General features: G+C 38.9%; 2 protein-coding genes and 2 long non-coding RNA genes across 8 annotated transcripts; 2 read left to right on the forward strand and 2 right to left on the reverse strand.

Moving 5' to 3' along the window:
* Positions 1 to 97: 97 nt before the first annotated feature.
* On the reverse strand, positions 98 to 2014 carry LOC149986604 (uncharacterized). Of its 2 annotated transcripts, XR_016500173.1 has the most exons (4): positions 1629 to 2014; positions 1245 to 1428; positions 968 to 1090; positions 98 to 857 (listed from the first exon to the last, which is right to left on the reverse strand). It is a non-coding gene; the product is annotated as an uncharacterized LOC149986604 (long non-coding RNA). The 2 variants fall into 2 exon arrangements; XR_016500172.1 differs by having other exon boundaries at positions 968 to 1428.
* Positions 2015 to 3836: 1822 nt separating this feature from the next.
* LOC112275199 (putative glutathione S-transferase DHAR1, cytosolic) lies at positions 3837 to 7580 on the forward strand. Its single transcript, XM_024505334.3, has 6 exons — positions 3837 to 4217; positions 5475 to 5565; positions 5784 to 5927; positions 6435 to 6552; positions 6694 to 6834; positions 7146 to 7580. The coding sequence occupies exons 1-6, from the start codon at positions 3953 to 3955 to the stop codon at positions 7227 to 7229; spliced, it is 843 nt and encodes a 280-aa protein (XP_024361102.1). The 5' UTR covers positions 3837 to 3952; the 3' UTR covers positions 7230 to 7580.
* A 515-nt stretch (positions 7581 to 8095) lies between these two features.
* LOC149986605 (uncharacterized) lies at positions 8096 to 12725 on the reverse strand. Its single transcript, XR_016500171.1, has 4 exons — positions 12171 to 12725; positions 10101 to 10250; positions 9855 to 9972; positions 8096 to 8626 (listed from the first exon to the last, which is right to left on the reverse strand). It is a non-coding gene; the product is annotated as an uncharacterized LOC149986605 (long non-coding RNA).
* Positions 12726 to 16854: 4129 nt separating this feature from the next.
* On the forward strand, positions 16855 to 19974 carry LOC112274754 (ammonium transporter 3 member 2). 4 transcript variants are annotated; one of them, XM_024504472.3, is made up of 4 exons: positions 16855 to 17196; positions 17910 to 18641; positions 18772 to 19057; positions 19194 to 19974. In XM_024504472.3, exons 2-4 carry the CDS (start codon positions 17985 to 17987, stop codon positions 19730 to 19732), a joined length of 1482 nt encoding a protein of 493 aa, XP_024360240.1. In that variant the 5' UTR covers positions 16855 to 17196; positions 17910 to 17984; the 3' UTR covers positions 19733 to 19974. The 4 variants fall into 4 exon arrangements, with proteins under 4 accessions (XP_024360240.1, XP_024360242.1, XP_024360243.1 ...); XM_024504474.3 differs by having other exon boundaries at positions 16868 to 17385; XM_024504475.3 differs by having other exon boundaries at positions 16868 to 17223.
* The last annotated feature ends 1525 nt before the right edge of the window (positions 19975 to 21499 follow it).

The following is a 21499-nucleotide window of genomic DNA, read 5'->3' on the forward strand; positions in this document are numbered from 1 at the left end:
CTGCACCATCTTCATTTAGACTGCAGCTTCACGTGCAAAGTTCAGAATCTCTCTTTTGCAACCCAGACGAAAACGACCGTTGAAGGCCCCTTCTAAATGATGCAACAGTCAGACGGTAGACCGTCACCAGGTTCAGCAATTTCGAGTTTCATTACAAGGCCAAATTGTTTGATGGGTAGATGCGATCGTGTCTGACAAGGCAGCATGCACCATTAATAAATGAGTGACAATGGAATTCGCCAAATTAGTTCGTGCTAGTCATCATCATTCGTGAGTACCACTCAATGGCTGCAGATAACAAGGTAGATTCGGTAAAGTGAGAGTGGCGAACTTGGTGCCATGACATGAACAAAATCGTTGTCCCGCGAGTGAAACAATTTGGTGCTGCGTAAGAATGTCTTTCACGCACTTCCCCTTCCTCATCCTTACTCTGGTGAGACTTCTTGCAACATCAGCTGGCGAGACATCAGTTTCCCAAAACTCGGTATCACAAGAGCTTGAGATCGTGACGAGCTTTCAACCAGACGCTGCGAGCAAGACTGATCACATTAGATCAAAACTTATCGGACTCGTGGGATAATACAAAATTTTTGAGGATGCGTTCGCATCCAGCAATCGTCTCCTCAGACAATCACTCTATTCAAGCGTGCATAATCAGAGAAGAAAATGTAGTTGAGCTGAATCACATATCCTGAACACGTCTACGACGGCCTCCAGCTGCTGCGACCATTGCAATAGGGACAACGGCGACTTCTAGAGTATGTTCCACCACAGCTCCATTTCTTCGCCAGCCTGTGACGAAGCTGTTCGAGAAAAAGATTCGAAATCTTCAACCCAACTTCGAAACTTCAGTTCTCCTGAAATGTAGTTGACAACATTAAGGGTAATGGTCGAACCAAAAATAATTCAACCTGTTCTGACCAATTCGAATCTGCAATGTGAGTAGGGAATGCGAGCAAAAGCTTACACAGCTGAGCAGCAGGTGGCTACTTTAGACGGACCCTTCAGCAGGATCTCCTCATTGCACCCTGGACAAATTTTACAGCCTCTACATTTCTAGCTCTTAACCTGCAAATCAGCAACTCAACATCTGGGCTTGATTGTATCAGATACAATCAATTATTGCAAACAGGCAAGTTCCATGACCTCCAATTATCACTATCATGTTCAGCACTGAATCAAACCCATGTCTTTGGTGTCGATGAAGTCAATTGAAGAGTTATGTAGTAGAATATCCAACTTACTCTGGTATCCTCTGTCAAGATTGACAATCACTCCTTTCTGTCGTTTTTAATCGGAGATGAGCACGACTGAGACCCCGACCATCGCCTGCGTTGCTGCATCTGATCAGAATTACTAGAATGATCTTGTCACCACCCTCGATCTCTGCCTTTCATGTTGTCCCCAGGTGCAGCAGCCCTAATATTTCTGCATGCAAAACCGAAATTCCCCACCCTCTTCAGCCTACTCAACTTCTATGAACTCAAACAAAGAGGCATGAGAGATTAGCAACTGAACTGCGTTATTGATAACTAGCTCCTGTGAAAATCGAGTAGAGACTTTTGTTCTGTTTCAATTTAGTGCATCACTGACTGAAAGAAAGGGGACAAATGTTCACGGAAGGTCACCTTGCGTTGTTCCAATGCAAAACTTCCGCGCGCCAACACAAGAACTTTGTTGATTATTCACCGACACAGACATCGCTTGAATAAATAATCTCAGTGGCAGCATGTAATACTGCAGTCTCAAATTGACTGTTACTCTTAACATAAGCTCTAGTGTTTCCGGAGAAAAGTGTACACCCAGAAGAATAGCTGTGCAGCCTCCCTGATCTCTCTTTCAACACCGACACCCACTCCCTTGCACCTTCACACTGAGCTTAAAGTTATGGGCGAGTTTCACAATTTGTCCAACATGGTGACACTATTTCATTGTTGTCATACTCACCCATGACATGACAGTGTGTCTGCATTAAGTCGCTCCGACGGTAAGATGACACCACTCTTCCGTGACTTATGCGATGTTCTTCTTTTCTTCCTTAAAAGCCATCCAAGACTATATTCAAAATCTCAGTAGGCACACGTTTCAAATGTGATTCGTTGCTATGTCTTATTGGGATTTGGACATGAGATTCTTTTGTGAAGTTTTAAAAAATATTTATGTATTATTTGTAGTTGTTGTTAGTGGGTCCTTAAAAATCCACTTTTGCTAGATGTGGGTGTGGTGGGAGTGCTAGTCAATCTCATGATGTCTTGGGGTCATAAAAACTTTCAAGCCATTTTTTAAAATATTTTGAATTTTTGAAGATTCTGTAGCTTGTAGTTATTACCTCAATTGGTTTAGTATGAGGTCTCCAACTTGAAATAAAGAGTAATATATATATATATTTTATATTATCAAAACTTTATAAGTACTAATCATTGCAAGTTCATTGTTGTATTCAAAGTATAATGACACACTTTAAAAAAAGATGTATAATAGAAGAAGTTGTGACAAAACTCCCACCTACCAATTTATAATGGTTTATTATAAGTTTCACAAGTGGAATTTCCTTCAAATAGTGACTTGGACATGACATGGCATAAAGATAACACCAAAGGTGTTTATGTCAATGGTATGGTGTGCCACCTTAGGATCTTAGTCAAATAGAGAAGGCTCCTTGTCTTCCACTTCTCAATAGTCTTGTCACGGCTATAAATTTTATTAAAATTTTGTTAATTGACTTAATATTAATATTACATGAATGAATAAGCAAGCTAGTTCTAAGTGATCACTCCTAAGATTCTAGAAGTGCCACATCTAAGATTGTAATATTTGTAATAATCTCAATGTTCTACTTGCAAATATTACAAATACTTGTAATCTCAATGTTCTACCTTTTTTTTTTTTTTTTTTTTTTTAATAGTAAGTTGCATTATTTATGTATGTAATATTTTTGTATATATAACAAATGTTTTTTTTCTTTCTTTCTTTCTTTCTTTTTCCAGATTTTTTATTTCTAAAAGTCTCATAATTTGATACTAATATTGCAAGTTTATGATCTTCATGCATATGAATTAATATAAAAAAATAAACCATACTTGTTAAACACACAAACCATGTTAATTTCAACACAGTTCAGTGAAGTAATCAAATCACAAATAAAATATCACACGACATATACACAACAACTAAAATCACAAAAAAGAGAAAAGAAAAAAAAACTATCTCATGATTACAGCCTTGAGTTTATGCAAAACAAAGGTTTCAAAAAAACAGTTTTGAAAATGAAAGTGAGAGAAACCCATCACAAAAAAGTCAAGAAAAAACAGAGAGAATAAATTTGTCACATCCAAAAGAGGGAGTTTTAGAGGCTAGTTGTAGAGGCTAGTTTGTCCAACATCACATCACCCAACACCACTAAGCAACCGCCATAGGAACAGCAACTCAGAAAAAGGGGGCAATCAATGAGCATAGCAGTCCAGAAAAGCACCATCTGGCCTGGTAAAGCCATAGGGAGGGGGACAAGAGGCCAAGCATAGCAGTGGTATATCAGGCACTGTATGTGAGTGTGAGTATGTGTGGGTGCCAGTATTGTACTGAAGTCCACACACACATCTCTGTATGCGTATGGGATTGTGAGACTGGGACTGAGAGCCACAGATAAAAGGTGCCCCGCTCACTCCCTCCCTCACTCCCTTCCACCCATTCCATTTAGTTAGTCATTCATTCATTCATTGTGACCCTGCTCTAGATTAGAAGCCTGTGGCCAAGGCCATGGCTTTGCTTAACCCTGCACCCCAGCAGCAGCATAAAACATGTGGGACAATGCCGCGGTGGGGTGCATCATCGCCACTCCCGAGTAGCTATTTCACTGTACCGGTCTGTACTCTGCCAGACTAAGATTCGCGCGTTGCGGTCGAGAATCACGCCTCCCAACCCAGCTCCCCCCGTGCTTCATAATCCCACTCCAATGCGGGCTCTCTGTGGAGTTCCATCTTGCGCCTCGCTGTCGTCGCATCGCCTGGCGTCGCCTTTGCTCGCCTACCGAGCTTGTGAGTTCGCGTTAGGTTCTTCTCCGGGCTTGCGGTTGGAGTTTGTGGGGAGAGCTGTTGGGTTGCAGAGCCGGAGTATTGGAAGACGGTGCATTGTCGCTATGGCTGCTGCTGCTGCCGAGGCTGCACCCACGGAGGTCTTCGTCAAGGCCGCTGTCGGGCACCCGGACAAGTTCGGTGATTGTGAGTGGCCTGCCTTGGGTGCCTGATTTGGTGTATTTCTGCGTTCCAGGTTGGATTGCCTGGTGGGTCTGATTGGTTGCTCGATTAGGGTTGTCGAATTGGGAGTTTGATAGGATTGGTTCCTTTCTGATTGGTTGCTCGATTAGGGTTGTCGAATTGGGAGTTTGATAGGATTGGTTCCTTTCTGATTGGTAGTGTGTGTTGAATTTTATCGCTGCCGATCGAAATCTCTGTATGTTTCTTGGTTTTACATGGCTGTATTTTTCTTTCGTTGAATGTATGTCGATGTAGGTGTGACAATGCAGGTGTGACTGCGCTTTCCGTTCTTCTCTTCTTAGCTTTTGTTCAGTTTGAGTGTTGCTTCCCTTCGTGGAGCTGTTTTTTGCAGGATATCCTCATTATTTGCATTGTTCCATTGAGTCAGATTTTTGAAGTGTGTGATGAGCCTTTGCTGCATGTCTTGCACGCGATTTACCAGTGGATGTGTTGTATGTTAGTCTTGGGGGTGGAATTCGTTAGTACTATTGACATCTGAATTGGGATGACGAGTCAACTGTATCACTCAGTCACTGACGTACTACCTAAAGACTCTAGGCCCTTGATAAGATCAATGTAGTACCAGCATTCATCGTCGAAATGTGCCTCTAAGAGGTTTGATGATGGAGTGGATCTCATCGTATTCCGTTGCATATCTCTTTTCCGTTTTCATGGTTCACATTTCCAACATTTCAGAAGGACCGTTCTATGCATTCAGGTTAAGCGACTTATGTTCATAGACAATATAACCTGCTTCCTCTTTTTAACTTGGTTGCTCCACAAAGGCCAATACATACTTCCACGAACGGGTCTGCTTGTAGATTTCTCCGTAGGAAAAGAAAACTTTCCTAGGTGGTGAATACCTATGTGAAAAAATTTCCTGCCGACTGAAGCTACTCTCGATTTTGTTATTCCTTTAAGTTGGTGCGAGTAGTCTTTGATCGAAGCAACTGCTGTAAAGTTGTCTTCTGCAGAATAATTGTCCGAATTGTTAACTAAACTTGGCGATTGTTTCTTCCTTCCTCTCATCGGTAGTGACTCGTTCGACTTTAGAACAGCGTTGTCATGAAGATAATTGCATGTCCTCACTGGGTCTCGTCATGTAAGACAATCAAGGTAGGGGCCTCATTGAAGTGTAGGCATCTGAACCAGGAAATTATTTCCACCAGAATTTGTTACGGAAGCAGAAGGTAACCTGTGTGAGGGCTTTGACTTCCGCAGGTCCCTTTTCACATAGGGTGGTGCTGACTCTGGCGGAGAAGAAAGTTCCATACGACATGAAACTAATTGACGTTTCAAACAAGCCTCAATGGTAAGTGGTTACCACGTCATATTCTAAACCTGCACTCGCCATCAATATAATGTTAATAGTAAAGGAGGTCAGAGTTTACTACATATCGGTTAGATTCAGGTATACCGCTGCATTATCTAAACCTACTTACTGTGTCGACAGTTTATTCTAATGGAACCAACTAAGTGGCATTGGTCTCTAATTTCTTCTTTCATTGTATTTTATGTGCATTTGGGCAGGTTCTTAGATATCAATCCGGAGGGAAAAGTACCTGTCATCAAGGATGAAGGAAAGTTTGTGGCTGACTCGGATGTCATCACTCAGCTTCTTGAGGAAAAATATCCGGAGCCTTGTTTGAAGACGCCCGAGGACAAGGCTTCCGCGTGAGTAATCTTCAAACCGTGGTCGTACTCGAAGTATATTTTCTTGATGCATAGGCTTTTATTCGTCAGAAGTACATGCTAGTTTCACCTTGAACTCTTGAGATATTCAGACTTTGTTTGCTGACGAAGTGAGATTTAAGTTCGGCAGAACTGACATGCTTTTGGCCGTCATTGGTCCTCGTGATATTTCTTGCTAGCCGCATGAGTTATCATTTGTGCGCAAGCCTCTTTCCTATGAATATTCTCATGTAACAGTATCATAACAATTTTGATCTCGTGAGTACTGTCATCGTTGTGCTGTGAATGAGGGTCATTATGAGGTTCTTTTTGGGGCAATGATGAGAAGTGCTGTACATAGTGACAAACCGTTAGTACTTGATTCCGGCGTTGCCACAAACAAGTTGGCTGCTTCTGCTGGGTTGGCTTCACCAAAGCATTCGATTACGTAGCCTGATTCTGTGTTTTTGGTAGTCCTCCTTTTAATGTTAAAGTCTTGCATCCTTGCAGAGGTGCGAGGATCTTCCCAAATTTTGCAGCATTCTTGAAAAGCAAAGACCCTAACGATGGCACCGAGGCAGCATTGCTTGCTGAGCTCAAGAGTCTGGATGAACATCTCAAATCGAACGTGAGGATTGAGGCTCACGCGTTGTGTGCGGCTTTCAATTGTGCTTTTTCCCAGACTAAATGAAGAATTGTGTGTCTAGTCAGATGTAGTGTTCCCTGGTTGTGGCCTTAGAGACTGATGAAATGTTTTATTACCTGGCAGAAACCTTTCATTGCTGGCGAGGCAGTGACAGCGGCTGACTTGGCGCTGGCCCCCAAGCTCCACCACTTGACAGTCGCTCTTGGTCATTACAAAAAGTGGTCCATACCTGAGGATTTGACCAATGTGTTGAGCTACGTTGAGGTTAGCTCCCATCACTTGGCACCATGTCTTTGTGCTTTCCTTGCTCATTTGTGATCAGCTGGACTTCACTTAGTGTAAGGAAGGTTTTCCTGCGCACTAGCACAATTAGGGATAATTAACTAGTTCGGCCAAAACTGTAGTAGCTTTTTGGCTATGTAACTAATATAACCTACTAGTTGGTGTCATTTACCATAGAATCTGAGTTTGCTAGGGTAAAAATGTGCACGTTATGTCTACGTTTCGTGATCCTCATTGGGAATGGCTGTTTTTGGCATGTGTAGATCGAGTCTAATGATGGTTGGGTTTCGCAGGCTGTCCATTCACTAGAGTCCTTTAAGAAGACTAAGCCAGCTGACGAATTCATCATTGCGGGATGGGCCAAATTTTTTGTTTGAACGTTCTGAAGGACTGAGGTGCCTCAGCTGGTGCCCAGTTTTTTTAGTAGTAAAGTTTTAGAGCTACAGATCCCGCCTTAGATTCTACGAGCATGTTGTTCTGGAGCGTGCGCTGTACTCCGTTTGTACTTACCGTGTTAGTTGTGATCTAAAACAGTCAATATCCTGTGTTATTGTTAATGCGCTTCTAGAGCATGACGTGAAATAGGGGCGATATGTGTGTTGGAGGAAGTTTTACGGCTGGTTATATAATAGCTTTATTGTAGTTTTTGGAACAATGCTTTGTAAATTGTAATACAATTATTCCAGAACACTGCGAATGTTAATATCAATGGGCAGTTTTGATTTTGACGTCTATGAGTAACCAATTTTAAATTGACCTATTAGCCAAATGTAATTTAACACTTTCTACCCTCACCACAGAAGCCCAGACGGTCTGACTCCTGGTTTACGTCATGCCATTCCATCTTTCATTTTGACATCTGTGCTTCAAACATTACTGTGTTGAATCGTGAAGTTCTAAGTAATTTTCAATAAGCAAATAGCAATTTTTAGCTTGGTTGAAAAAGGACGATAAAACCCTCACTTTCTCTCTTTTACCTCATGTAAAACAGCATTGACATGAATGGCTAATTACCCACTTCAGATGATATTGTGTGGGAAGAGTTTTATAAAAACTGAAGGTTTTGTAAATGCAAACCATATTCCCAATGTATAAGAATATATTGTCTGGAGCATTTTAATTGTTTCGAAATGAAAGAAATAAACTGGTAATAACACAACATTAAATATAAACTATATATATATCTATATATCTATATACACACACACATATATAAACACACATAAAAATTATTTACATCAAATTAAATAAGTTGACTTCCACAAAATCTTAAATTTACTACAAAAGCATGCTTCTGCACTTAGGACATGTTTGGATGGCAATAGCAGTACACATATATAAATACATATATTTCATAATTTTCTATTAAGACTCATTTTCTATTTTTTTTAAAAATTACAAGATAAATTTAATTACATATTAGTTCATAGTTATAAGAAGAATAGAGATTGGACAATTTGAGTTTATTGATTGGTGTTTTAATTTTTAAATAACAATTAAACATTACAATTTTAATTTACATATTATAGTTAATAACCTCTAATAATTAAGTGAGAGGAAGAAGAGGAGGCGGGGTTGGCATTGAACAGAGATAGAAAGGCCATCGCCATTAGCGCAGCGCCGTGGAAGCGTGTGACTGTTATGCTTCAGTCCTGCGCAGCACAATTTTGTAGCCGTTTGCTGCGTGGATTGCGTTGCATGGGCAAAGAGGAGACGACCTTCAACAACTCCCCTGGACTGCTTAGCTCGTTCGCTTCCTCTCGGGTTTATTACTCTGTGCAGCACTCAGCTATAGGGATTCAGAATAAAGCAATTTGATTTTTCCATGAATGAATGCGACACCAATTCATGAATCAACTCGCATGAATCATGCTCCACTGTGTCGCAAAAGGGACAATGTAGTACCCAACGCCGCGATGGATCATTCACATTGCGGGAGAGGATGTTTGTTATATATGGAGAAGAGGTGGGGAGAAGTGGTGTATAACACACACACACACTACTTACACACTACTTACAGACACTCACACTGTCGCGCACACACATACATGGGCACACAAGCAAGCAAGAATCAGCTTGGCAGTCAGATGGCAGGTGCAGATGGTAAGGACAGAGGATGAGAGGCTGTTGAATAGCCGCAGAACTTGGGACCCGCATCAAAAGGGGTCGGGACCCACTCCGGGACAAAGGAGAAAAAGTGGGGGACTGGGATCCGGGCAAAGGAAAAAAAGAGGGGGACTGGGATCCGGGCAAAGGAGAAAAAGAGGGGGACTGGGATCCGGGCAAAGGAGAAAAAGAGGGGGACTGGGATCCGGGCAAAGGAGAAAAAGAGGGGGACTGGGATCCGGGCAAAGGAAAAAAAGAGGAGGACTGGGATCCGGGCAAAGGAGAAAAAGAGGGGGACTGGGATCCGGGCAAAGGAAAAAAAGAGGGGGACTGGGATTCATGCTGAGACAAAGGACAGGGGATCTGGATGAGCTAATCAAAAGCCTTGGGTGTGTATAGACATAATGGATGTGTGTACAGCAACTTGTGGCCAGAATCTTAATTCATTGGTTGAAAAAACGGCAAGAAAAAGAAACACAAATGAAGGGATGGAGGAGGTTGGAAGGATATAATAATGAAAATAAAAATTATTTTATTTTAAAAGATTCTACAATTGCGAAGAACGTGATGTAATAAACAGCAAGTATAAATTATTTTCAGAAAAAAAGAGGAAGTAATTTATCAAAAATAATCACATATGTATTTATTTATTTATTAAGTTAAGCAACCATTCTGAAGCCATGTCTTAGTTACTTTTAAATTGTGAACACCAACATGAGAATCTTGTTAGAAGGCTAATCCTCCAAGAGATTACAATACAAGGGATCTCAAAATAAATAAATGAATGAATAAAGATGTAACCCATTATTATCCCTTCTCTCCTATTGATTTATTGAATTTTAATGGGAATATTGACTTGTATTTGTTTGAGGGATCCAACGTGATATACTACTCACCTGTTCAAACATTCTTTGAGATGCTACATACATCCACTTCACAATGGTGGAATGTACCTTTTCCCAATTCAACCTCCGCTCACGAAAAGTCTGAGCTAAGACTACCACGTTTGTGAAACTGCCACATGGCACATGAGATCTTTACACATTGATTGCTACGCATAAATAGTGTGACTAGTGCCCAGCTAAGAAAAGAAAAATCAATGACTTACAGCAGTTTCATACCCACCCAAAAATCTCCCATACCTCAACTGATGGAACGGAAAATGATCATAGTGACATCCAAGCTTGTGCCTCATGAAAAAGGATGCGTTGTTCACTTTGGTTCAGGTACTGGGACCAATCTGAAAACCAATGGCATCACTTCATGCAATTCCAGAGCCAAAGTCTAATTATCTGAAACCCAAAGATACCCAAATTATTACATCGCTGTGAATCTCATTGTCTTAATTTAGGATAATAAGGTTTGAGTGCATGACATCTTGCAAGTTGGATCCATCATGATTCTTTTAGCCTTGGGCTCGTATACCCATCTGAACCTCCAAAACTTTCCACAACAAGCACTAAAACATTGACTGAGAAGGGAAAAGTCTCATAGATTGTAATAGAAGTAGAAGCAATAGGTAGTTGGTAGCCACGTATAGAGAGGTAATCAAATTCTAACTTACACAATCTTATACTCATCTATCATTTTTTCTTAGTGCGGCAGAAACCACTCCATAACACGAAGCATTACTCAAACAGACTCGAAATCGGATACATGCCAAAACACCTTCCCATAGGGGCTGCTACAGCGGAATAGGAGATAGGATCACCCACCCCGACTGCTCTCATAGACAAATAAAACTACAGTGATGAGCAGGCATCAGATAGGAGCAAAAGACTAATTTTACAATCAATCAGTGCCATAGCCCGGGTCAATAGAAACATATGGAAACATCACTTGCCTGCCTCATCACAATACCACTTCGACAACATATTCATCCAAATTCTTAGAATGTTCAGATGAAATCACTAATAACTTGATTGAGGCGAACTATGTAACAGTATAGCCACATCTGAATCACGACAGTAAGGTAGTTAGGTTCTAGATAATCACAGTGATTAGTCCAAAGCAGCCTCGTCTTAAGAACCTTCTTTCCATTTGTGGATCTATCAAAAGCAACCAAGTTTAAATATGTACCGACAGCACATATCTAAGCACATGTGTATCACCAAGTAGCAATGCTAAACTATATACTTGCCAATGTTCTTACACCAAAGATGTATCCTATCATCAAAAGAACGAAAATCTATGTAGACATCCTCTGCGATATTTTAGGGGAAAATGACACTTCTAAAGTAATTCTTAATTCGACTTGGACCCAGGTGAGGAATTCCAGGTAGCTCAACGAATCATACGTCGCTCCTTATATCCAGTGATGGGTCCCACTTGATAGAGTGGCTGCAAGTGGATCTTTTGACAATACATACTCCCTCACCTTGCGGCGTTTCTTTAAAATATATTAAAGCTATTTCTCGCAATCAAAAGCGATTTCCAGTTAATCTGCTTAAAATCGGCTATAGTATTTGGTTATAAACACGCCAAGCATTCTCTAGCCTAGTATTCAGCAGCGACAGATCCTCGAAGCAATCTATAGTTTGTGGAGGGAGAAAGCAACAAAGCAGACTGAAATGGACATTAAATCAACCCGGAGACTAAAATTAAAGGAGGTCAAGTGGATCACACTTATTTGACTCAGTGAGTTACTTCAGTATATCCGTCTTTGCACTGATGAGCCCTAATACAAACCGAGATCAACTAATATCAACTCGAAGTCTCGACATGAAGAGGGAAAGCCACAATCCTTCAAATATTACAGCTAAGAAACTTTACCCTTTTCATCACAACACACAACAAAGGTGCCCACATTGCAAAATCTGACTCTTGATATTGATTGAATCTCAGCAGCAAACACATCAAATCAACGACCATCAACTTAGCAAAGGCCACACTGAATATGCGCATTTCCCACATAGTTCAGATCATTCAGGCAACGGACTTTTCTGCAAGAAATCGTTGATTTTCAGTTTACAAAAACCTAACAAATCAAACATTTTACATGGAGTAAAGAGGCGAGGAATGCCCAAACTCATATAGGTCTCATTGTCAGTCGCATTTGAGAAAGAAGAAGGGCCATCGGAGCCTTGAGATAAACGCAACAGTATGGAATGCCTCACACAGGGCATTTGCAAGGCATTTCACAGACATCGGGTAGCGACACAAACGAGTGATGCAGCAAGCGAAACGATGTACACAAGTCGAATTCCACTTACCGTGCAGGAGATCGCTTTCCTTTTCGACTCTGCTCAACTCATCTGAAGCCGCAAGCATGGTCAGCGTTGAGGCTTCAAGGTAATCCATGTCAAACCCTAAAATTCCAAACTTTGAGATGCGAACCTTGAAACTCCAAACCCTAGTTCTCAGACTGTTACATACAAACCTTCCGTTCTTGAAAGATTAAATGAGGTAGGTAATAGTTGTAGTTCATTACATGATAATAACATTGTTGAAAACAAAGTTTATTTTTGATCGCAGTAGAAACAAATAATCTTTTTTTAATTGATTTTGTCTTTAATTCTTTATTCAATTTAGTATAATAAGAGTTGCATGGACAAAAAGAATGTGGTAAATTTTACAAAATTATTAATGTAAATAGAATACTAATTATGAAAAAAGAAGTTTCAAATCAATTTAATATGCAAGAAAATTCAAGAAATTACAAAAAGAACTTGTTATCACTAATATACATATTTACCAAGATTAAAGGAACTAATATACAAGTAAGAAATCTGTTTCATGAGTTAGACAAGTGTTAAAGGTCCTATAGAATATCGCCACATAGTTTGTAGTTAGATAGTATATATGGAGGCAAAATGGAGACCTTCTTTATTCTTGTTAATATCTTTTTTTATTCTTACTCTTGTTTCAAGAGTCTCTAGTCTTTTTGTTTTTAGTAATATCCATCCTAGGTTTAATATTATATTATCTTTGAGTGAATCTATATTGTTTTCTAATAACACAAGAGTATATTGAGATTTTTATTGTTTGTTATTCATATCCTTGAGACTTGTATATATTAATTTGTTAAATAATTGTGTACACATATTAGAAAATTAATAAAAAGAATTAAATAAATTTTAAATAAATCATAATAACTATCATCTTATAAATATATTTGATAGTTTCAATCTATAGCAAATGAAAAAAATTATGAATACAAAGTTTTGAATATTGATCAATATTGTATATTATGATGATAAGATTAATTATAATACTTACTATATAATATCTTCAAAAACTTTTCAAAGAAATTCTAATGCTTATGGAGTTAATTTTTAATATTCATAATAAGAGTTGTTAAAGCAACATCTCCCTTTCCACCTCATGATCCAGTTTGTACTTGTCCCTTGTCCTCAACCATGTTCCCAACCCCCCTCCCTTGTTCCCATCCTCCATCCTCACCCTTTGTCTCTACCCTATCTCAATTCCACCCCCCATCTCTACCCCATCTTGACTCTACTTTGTCTTAAGTATGGATTTCACAAATTTGCTCCATTTTTAATATAATTTAAAATTTTAATTGTTAAAATTAAGTTTATAAATTTTTATTTTATTATTTACTTATTTATTTATTTTTAATATTTTATTTTAAAACACTAAATCATACATTATTTTTTTATTTGCTATACAAAAATCAATTCTTTAAGTTGTGGTTTATAATTCAAATAATCTATTATTTATTTATTTATTTAGTTATTTATTTTATAGTTTACATGACATTTCATTGAAATAAGGTTGTTTAATTTCATTAATATGCATATTAGATGAAATTGGAGATGGTTTCAAAAACAATCTGCTTAAGAATTTTTAAAAGAATTTTATAATTACATGTATCAACTACAATGCCGGATATTTGTGATATTTTCAAATAAATTATATTGCATGTAAATAAATTAAAGTGATTATGTATTTTTTTTACATTGATAGTAAAAAAATAAATCTATAATAACTAAAGAAATTTGAAATATATAATCTGTGTAATTATCTGAATAATATTTGATATTCTAGAGTCTTTAGTCTTCATAAAATCAAACATAATAGTAAATATCACCTTATATATATACACACATATTATACAACAATATTCATTGGTATTATGATATGGAATGTTTTAGAAGAAAACAACATTGCTTTGATAGAACTTAAAAATTAAAATTTTAATTATTTTAATTTTATTTATATATAAAAATAAAATATAAATAGCATGATTTTTTTATTTTATGAAATTTACATTACAAAACACCAGTAAAAGAAATTGCTGTTGAAGTTCATCAAATTCTTTTAAGTTTTTTTTTTTTTTTTTTTTTTTTTAAAAAAATTAAATCTATTTATAAGCTTTTATCATTGTATATTCAGATTAAGTTCAATAATGAACATGTCAAATTTATTTTATTTTATTATTAAAAATTTTAAAATTACTTTTTATTGATAGTCTTAATAAATAAATATAGTTTATTTTTAGTTTATAATAGGATAAATTTGTTATATTTATTGTCTTTCATCTAGTTTTAAAACTAGTTTTTTCTTATATATACATATATTCATATATGTAATGTGTTTAATAATTCTATTACATTATTAAAATTACTAATATTTATATAATGCACTTTGAAAAACTCCCAATACTGTATGGTTCCGACATGAAGGCTTGTTTTACATGTTCTCAATGTAAGACTTGTCATGTCTTAAATATATGAATTATTGTGAATATGCCCATGTTTCAGTGCACATGCACAAGCACTTATTTCGATGCAATTCAACTTGCATTAGAATTCATGTATTAGTATAATTTTCACCAAAAAAAAGACAAGATATATGGAAACATAATTGACAATTTTGTGCTGGCTCTTTTTTCTTAGAATAAATTAGATTTTTTTTAACATATATATAAATATATATATATTTTGTGATTGTCAAAAGAAACAAAGAAAAACTAAAAGTGATTTTATTTGGCTGCTTGTGTATACATAATAACATAATAGTATGTATTTTTGTGTTTCCTAAATTTTAAATAAATCATATTTTTATTGTTATTTTGATTGAATTTAATTGAATTGAATCAAGTTTATATAATTAAATAATATTGCTTTGTATCTAAGTGAAAATTTTGGTCAATCATGCCATGTGTTTATATATAAATATGTATATTTGATGGTGATATTTTTATGGTTGAGTAAAGATTATCTTATACACTAGTTTTTTAAAGAGGGATGAACTCTTCTGGCTACTGCATTTGGTGTTATATAATTCTGTTTAATATTATTTATTTATAATATAAATTTTGTATCATTTAAAAATATACTAAAAATGAAGTCTCAATACTACTCTATTACATCTTATGATATATGGTTTATGCATGAATATATATTTATATATATATATATATATAAACATACATGCATATGCACATGTATGTAGAGATGGATAAGATTAGTTGAAAGAATAATCTTTGAATCTTAGAATTAGACATGTGAAAAACATGGTTATAATTGGAACTCTTGAAGAGTTAATAACAACTAAAACTCACAAGCATTGATCTAATATGCTTCTAGTACATATTTTTTGATGTATCAATTAAATCCAATTAAAACATACATTGTCTATAATTTATCAAATCCATTGTAATATCTTTAGTTTTATTTTGTGCATTATAGATATGTATAATGCTCAAAATAAAACTATCTATAACTCTATCTATAATTTTAGAAAGTGTAAAACTTAAAATTTGGAGGTGTATATTTGAAGTTGAAAATTCTTATTACCAAATAATGCAACAAATCTCTAAACCGAAATATTTATTTACAAAAAAAATCATAGTATCTACATATGCAATTTTTATTTTATTGAATATTCACTTGCAAAATCATAAAATAAAAATTACATATATAGATATTATGATTTTTATTGAATAAAATTTTATGATTTTGCAAGTAAATATTCAATGTTATTAGTTTTTTTGTAATATATCTTAAAAAAATTAATTTACTCATATTAAAAAATTATATATATATATATATATATATATATATATATATATTTTTTTTTTTTGATTATTAAACATGTTAGGATTATTTATTTCTTTTTAAATAATCATGCATAAAAATAGGGTCAAATTAATAAACAAACAATATTATATATGAGTTTAAGCCTAACATCAAAACATAATGCACTAAGCTAAAATGTTTCAAGCATAAAAATCAATAGAAGAATGTAGACATTTAAAGAATCAATTAATCTGTAAGAAAGAACGAAAGCAAGAAAGAAAGAAAGAAGTTATACATCTAAAATAGATGATAAAAATTAACCTCCAATGTAAATTATCAAATTTTGTTCCAAAAGTTGTGCCAAGTCATTTTATCTCAATAAAATTAAATAACTATATCTTAAATAATAAAATTACGAAACATATTTTCATCACTAGAAAAACATTTATCATTGGATTAAATATCTTACTTACAAAACTATCATAATCAATAACAATACAATCTGAACAAACCATTTGTTAAAACAAACCATCATCATTGATGCAAGTTCCAATCTAAAAACACAACAACACAAATAAAAAGAACACATCTCATTCCATCTAAAACAAATATTTTCTTCCGAGTATTTTCTTCCAAACCTCAATAATGACCAATCTCTGACTAATAACCACACACATACACACCTTGTTTTTAGCACTCCTGTACAACGTGTTTCCCCACATCTCACTCTGAACACAAAATGGGATGTAAGCAAGAGAGGGGCAAGGGGGTGAAGGGGTGGATCAGTGACGGCGGCGGCGTGGACAAGCGCGGGTGGAGGCGTGACGCGACGCCGCCAACGGGCCTTCGCATCTGCAGCGCACCCGTAGCGACCAGTCTCCCCTGCTGTTGCTCGCTAGTGCCCCGCGCTGGAGCCGAGCTGGCCCCATGTGGGTGGCACTGTTCTGCGAAGCCGGGACCGCACCGTAAGCCTGCCAGTTTCCCGCAGCTTCCCAGCAATCCAACCGTATCAGCATCTGGCTCTTGCACAATGCCGCACTGTTGCAAGTTGGCGCCAATCGAGAGGCTCCCATCGTCTTGGCACTAACTTCGGACTCTCGCATATCGGGACCAGATCGTCAACTGAATGCCGCTTTCTTGAGTTGCTGCTGCTTAAAAATGTGTGTTAGGCCATGACCCAGATCCTTCAGGCCGTCCCCTGCGTTGCGAACTAGGTTCCTCTATGTTCAGATCGTGTGGAGCTTGTCTTTCCGAGGTGTGTTTGTTTTCTGTCGCTCTCAGGGTAATGTGTTCTGTACCAAGGAAAGGGAGTCTGGTACCGCCGAGTGGTTGCAGTGTTGTAAAGCTTTGTGTGTCTTATACAGTTCTGAAGTTTGGTATTGAACCTTTGAGATTAATGTTCCAACTTTCAAAGTTACCGTCCTAACGCATCTTTGAGCTTTTGGTAAGTGGAGATTCTACCTAAACAATGAACGAAATAGTTTTTTTTCGCTCTGGAAAACATCTCTCTTAACCATTACCGCTAGGAGTTTTCTAGAATTGCAGTCTGGAGTCGCGAATCAGTGTCATCATGGTAGCTCCCCTCTAAGCTTTTCTGTAGACATCGCCACTTGCTAGCTCGTGTGATCAGCACAGACTAACGCATCCAGTGCTAGATTAAATCTTGTCATGGGTAACTTGTCCCGACAGCGCCAAAATTTGTCTGTCTACAAGTAGAGTCGGTTTTTGAACACCATGGTTGAGATGCCAGTCAGTGGGGTTTTGATAAGTTGACAAAGCTACTCGTCACTGCCGCCTAGAAACCTCATGCCTTTAGCGCATGCATCTCCTGTAAAACATCCCGCCCTCTATGTCCACCCCATCCTCTGCTCAATTCTGCAGCGTCATGGTCGTCTTCTGGATGCTCATGAGAATTCGTGTCGGCGATATTGCGATCTCACTTTGACCTTGAATCGTTCCTGAGAGCAGATTTCGGCAAAAGCAGCCATCTACGAGTAGACGGATTGCAGAAATCGAGGAAACATAACTTAAGTCGGTAGAATCATGGCGGACGCCTTGCCAACAGTCCCAATAGCTTACAACCAGACAGGAGGCGTGACACCTGCTTGGCTGAACAAGGGCGACAATGCGTGGCAATTGACGGCAAGCACGCTGGTGGGGGTTCAAAGCGTACCGGCGCTGGTCATCCTCTACGGCAGCATTGTGAAGAAGAAATGGGCCGTGAACTCCGCCTTCATGGCGTTCTACGCCTTCGCGGCAGTGTGGCTGTGCTGGGTGGGGTGGGCGTACAAGATGTCTTTCGGGGAGAAGCTCATCCCGATTTGGGGAAAGGCGGGGACGACGCTGAGTTACAAGTACTTGCTGTCGCAAGCAGAACTTCCCTCCACCGCACATTACCACAAAAATGGTGATATCGAAACGTACGCTCTGACGCCGTTCTTCCCCATGGCATCTCTTGTGTACTTCCAGTTCGTTTTCGCGGCCATCACCCTGGTGTTGTTGGCGGGGTCCGTCTTGGGACGTATGAGCTTCCGCGCATGGATGTTGTTCGTCCCGCTTTGGTTGACTTGCTCGTACACGGTGGGCGCATTCAGCCTCTGGGGTGGCGGATTTTTGTGGCAATGGGGAGTGATCGACTACGCTGGTGGCTTTGTCATCCATCTCTCATCTGGCATCGGTGGCTTCGTAGCTGCTTACTGGGTACAGTATCTAACGTTCACAGTCTACAACGTGGAAGGATTCTTCTTCTTCGTGATGGATTTGAATGTTCCTTTTGTGAAGGTTCTCGCAGTGTGTAGCTTACGTGATGTTTTGTGTGTTGATTGTGCAGGTTGGGCCTAGGCTGACGAAAGACCGGGAGCGTTTCCCGCCAAACAACGTTTTGCTTATGCTTGCCGGAGCTGGTTTGCTGTGGATGGGGTGGGCAGGGTTCAATGGCGGCGCTGCACTGTCCGCTAATTTAATTGCCTCCATCGCCGTAATGAACACCAATGTGTGTGCTGCCACCAGCTTGTTGGTGTGGACGTGCCTGGACGTGCTTATCTTTGGAAAGCCGTCCGTGATCGGCGCGGTGCAAGGAATGATCACGGGTCTTGTCGTCATCACTCCCGCTGCAGGTAACCAGTCGAGCTTCCTGTTCTGATTCCTAAACTAAGCATTTGAGCTCATTTTTCACGGTGGCATTTTGCACATTAGATCTGAAACTTCTGATAAAAATTTGACGTAGTTCCTTTCTACGATCTGTACATTTAGGTCTCGTGCAAGGCTGGGCGGCGCTCGTGATGGGTGTGTTCGCCGGATCAGTGCCCTGGTTTACAATGATGGTGGTCCACAAGAGATCCAGCATCCTTCAAAGGGTGGACGACACATTGGGCGTGTTCCATACTCATGCAGTAGCGGGTTTAGTGGGCGGTCTTCTTGTGGGATGCTTCGCTGAGCCCACCCTCTGCGACTATTTCCTCCCCGTCTTGGGTGAGCGGGGTGCTTTCTACGGTGGCGTTGGGGGTAAGCAGCTCGGAAAACAGATCGTTGGCGCTCTCTTCATCACAGCATGGAACGTGGTAATGACGAGTATCATCCTCAATGTTATCAAGCTTGTGATGCCGCTCCGCATGACTGATGAACACCTTCTTGTCGGTGACGACGCCGAGCACGGGGAGGAAGCCTATGCTCTCTGGGGCGATGGCGAAATGTTCGATATGTCGAAACATGGAGCATTAACTTCAAACCTCTCAACTCTATCAAGCAACGACTTCGGCAGTGAAAAGAGTCGCCCCACAATTACACTGTAGATCAGTCGCATTGACAGGCATGGCCAGGTGGAGGAAAATGTTACACAACTAAACACGTTCGAAACAATTTCATATGCCAATTCACATTAGCATGCATGTAAAAATTATTCTTGTAGAATTCACTCCTGTTATCAGGATGCAATAACTGAAACTCACATCAAGGTTGTGTTTTTATCAAATAATGACACCATGATAGATAATCAACCCTACAATAAGAGCGTTGAATCGCAGCTATTTTTCAATCTCCTTGCCTAGGAAAACGAAAGCAGAATCTTTGTTCGGTGAAGTTTCCGAGCTGGATGTGTGTGGGGGTAGATTGATCACTACCCAGCTACTTGGCAGTGATGTACTTCGCTCCAGGAAGATGCATCAGGGTTTGGGGTTTGGTTTCGTGAGATTAATTTAGAAGGTGTCTTCTAGTGCTTTGCAATACATAAGTCTCAATGTATGCGTATGACTGAATCAATAATTTCAAAGGTGATCAGCGGACTGAGAATTGCCATTCTTGACTGCCTCATTCACAAGTTCACTTCCATGTACACGTGTGCAACTGCACATCTAAGCAAGGATTGTATCACGGATTTTAACGCCCAGCTCTGGCTATCTGCTAGTCTATTTGTGGTCTGCAAAAGTTAGCACTTAGAGCATGAATAATCCTTGCGACAGAACAATTTAAGCTCACCATGCCAACCTCTTGAAAAAATGCATAGGGCTCAACGACTATACCTCACTCAAGCGATTCTAGAATCTTTCATCATTTCCGCATCGTCGAGCTGTAACCTGGAAAAATTCAATATCCATGTCGTACTGAATTGCCTGATTGAGTTCTTACTAGACCCCATGTTAACAACCTTTTCGCGGGATTCCGTGAATTGGTATCATGTGGGCCTAAGACTAAAAATAGCGTGTGAATAGCATGTAATTCCTCACATTCTGCTATGATCTAATATGAGATAGGCGCTTTAGTCAATGTTCTTGTGATCGCTATGTAACGCTTGGCTTAATTCTCTGATATCATGTGGACTTTACTCTCCGAACAAAACTTGATCGCACATGATATGATTTGCTTCGTGAAAGGGGCGCGGGAGGATACTTGCTCCGGAAGCACTTCGTGTTACGACGTCTGAACTGACTCAGAAATGATCACACATCTAGAATGCATATGTATGCCATTATGCATAATTCCGTGCTTTTTTCTATGCATTGCGTTTGCGTGCCACGTTCGCGTTTCTTGCTTTTTACAATAAGATTAATCAATTAATCTGTAGTCCGCAGGCTATATGCGTCGATCAAATGGAACCTATTACATAGTCTAAAGGCTCTGAATGTCACTATGGCTCCTTGACTAGGTGCCTCCGTCCTGGCCACTATTAAATATTCCCTTAAAAGACTCAGGTTCTCCCGGCACTTTGAAGGCACGGACCGCAAATTCTAAACACCCAAAATCCAGAATATGAACTCCGTTGCAGCCGCAATGTGTCTAATGAACTACTTTCGAACAGTTTCTTGCCTTCCGCAGCATCGGGATTCTAAAGAGGGGTTCTATTTCGCTGGGCTCACAGCATTAAGGTCCAGAAATTGTTTCTTATGGACAGGGATTGTATGTCTATATATGGTCCAGGTTACTTGTGAAGCTAAAAGATTAGTCGTCTCAAACCCGTTTCTTCTAAAAGCCCCTTCCCAACCTCTTCCAAACGCAGTCATTGAACTCCCCTCCACAGATTGAGGACTGTTGGAATGACAGATTTCTCAACTTGATGATTCAGA

This window comes from Physcomitrium patens, chromosome 22, assembly GCF_059467195.1.
Source record: "Physcomitrium patens ecotype Gransden chromosome 22, ASM5946719v1, whole genome shotgun sequence".
NCBI lineage: Eukaryota > Viridiplantae > Streptophyta > Bryopsida > Funariales > Funariaceae > Physcomitrium > Physcomitrium patens.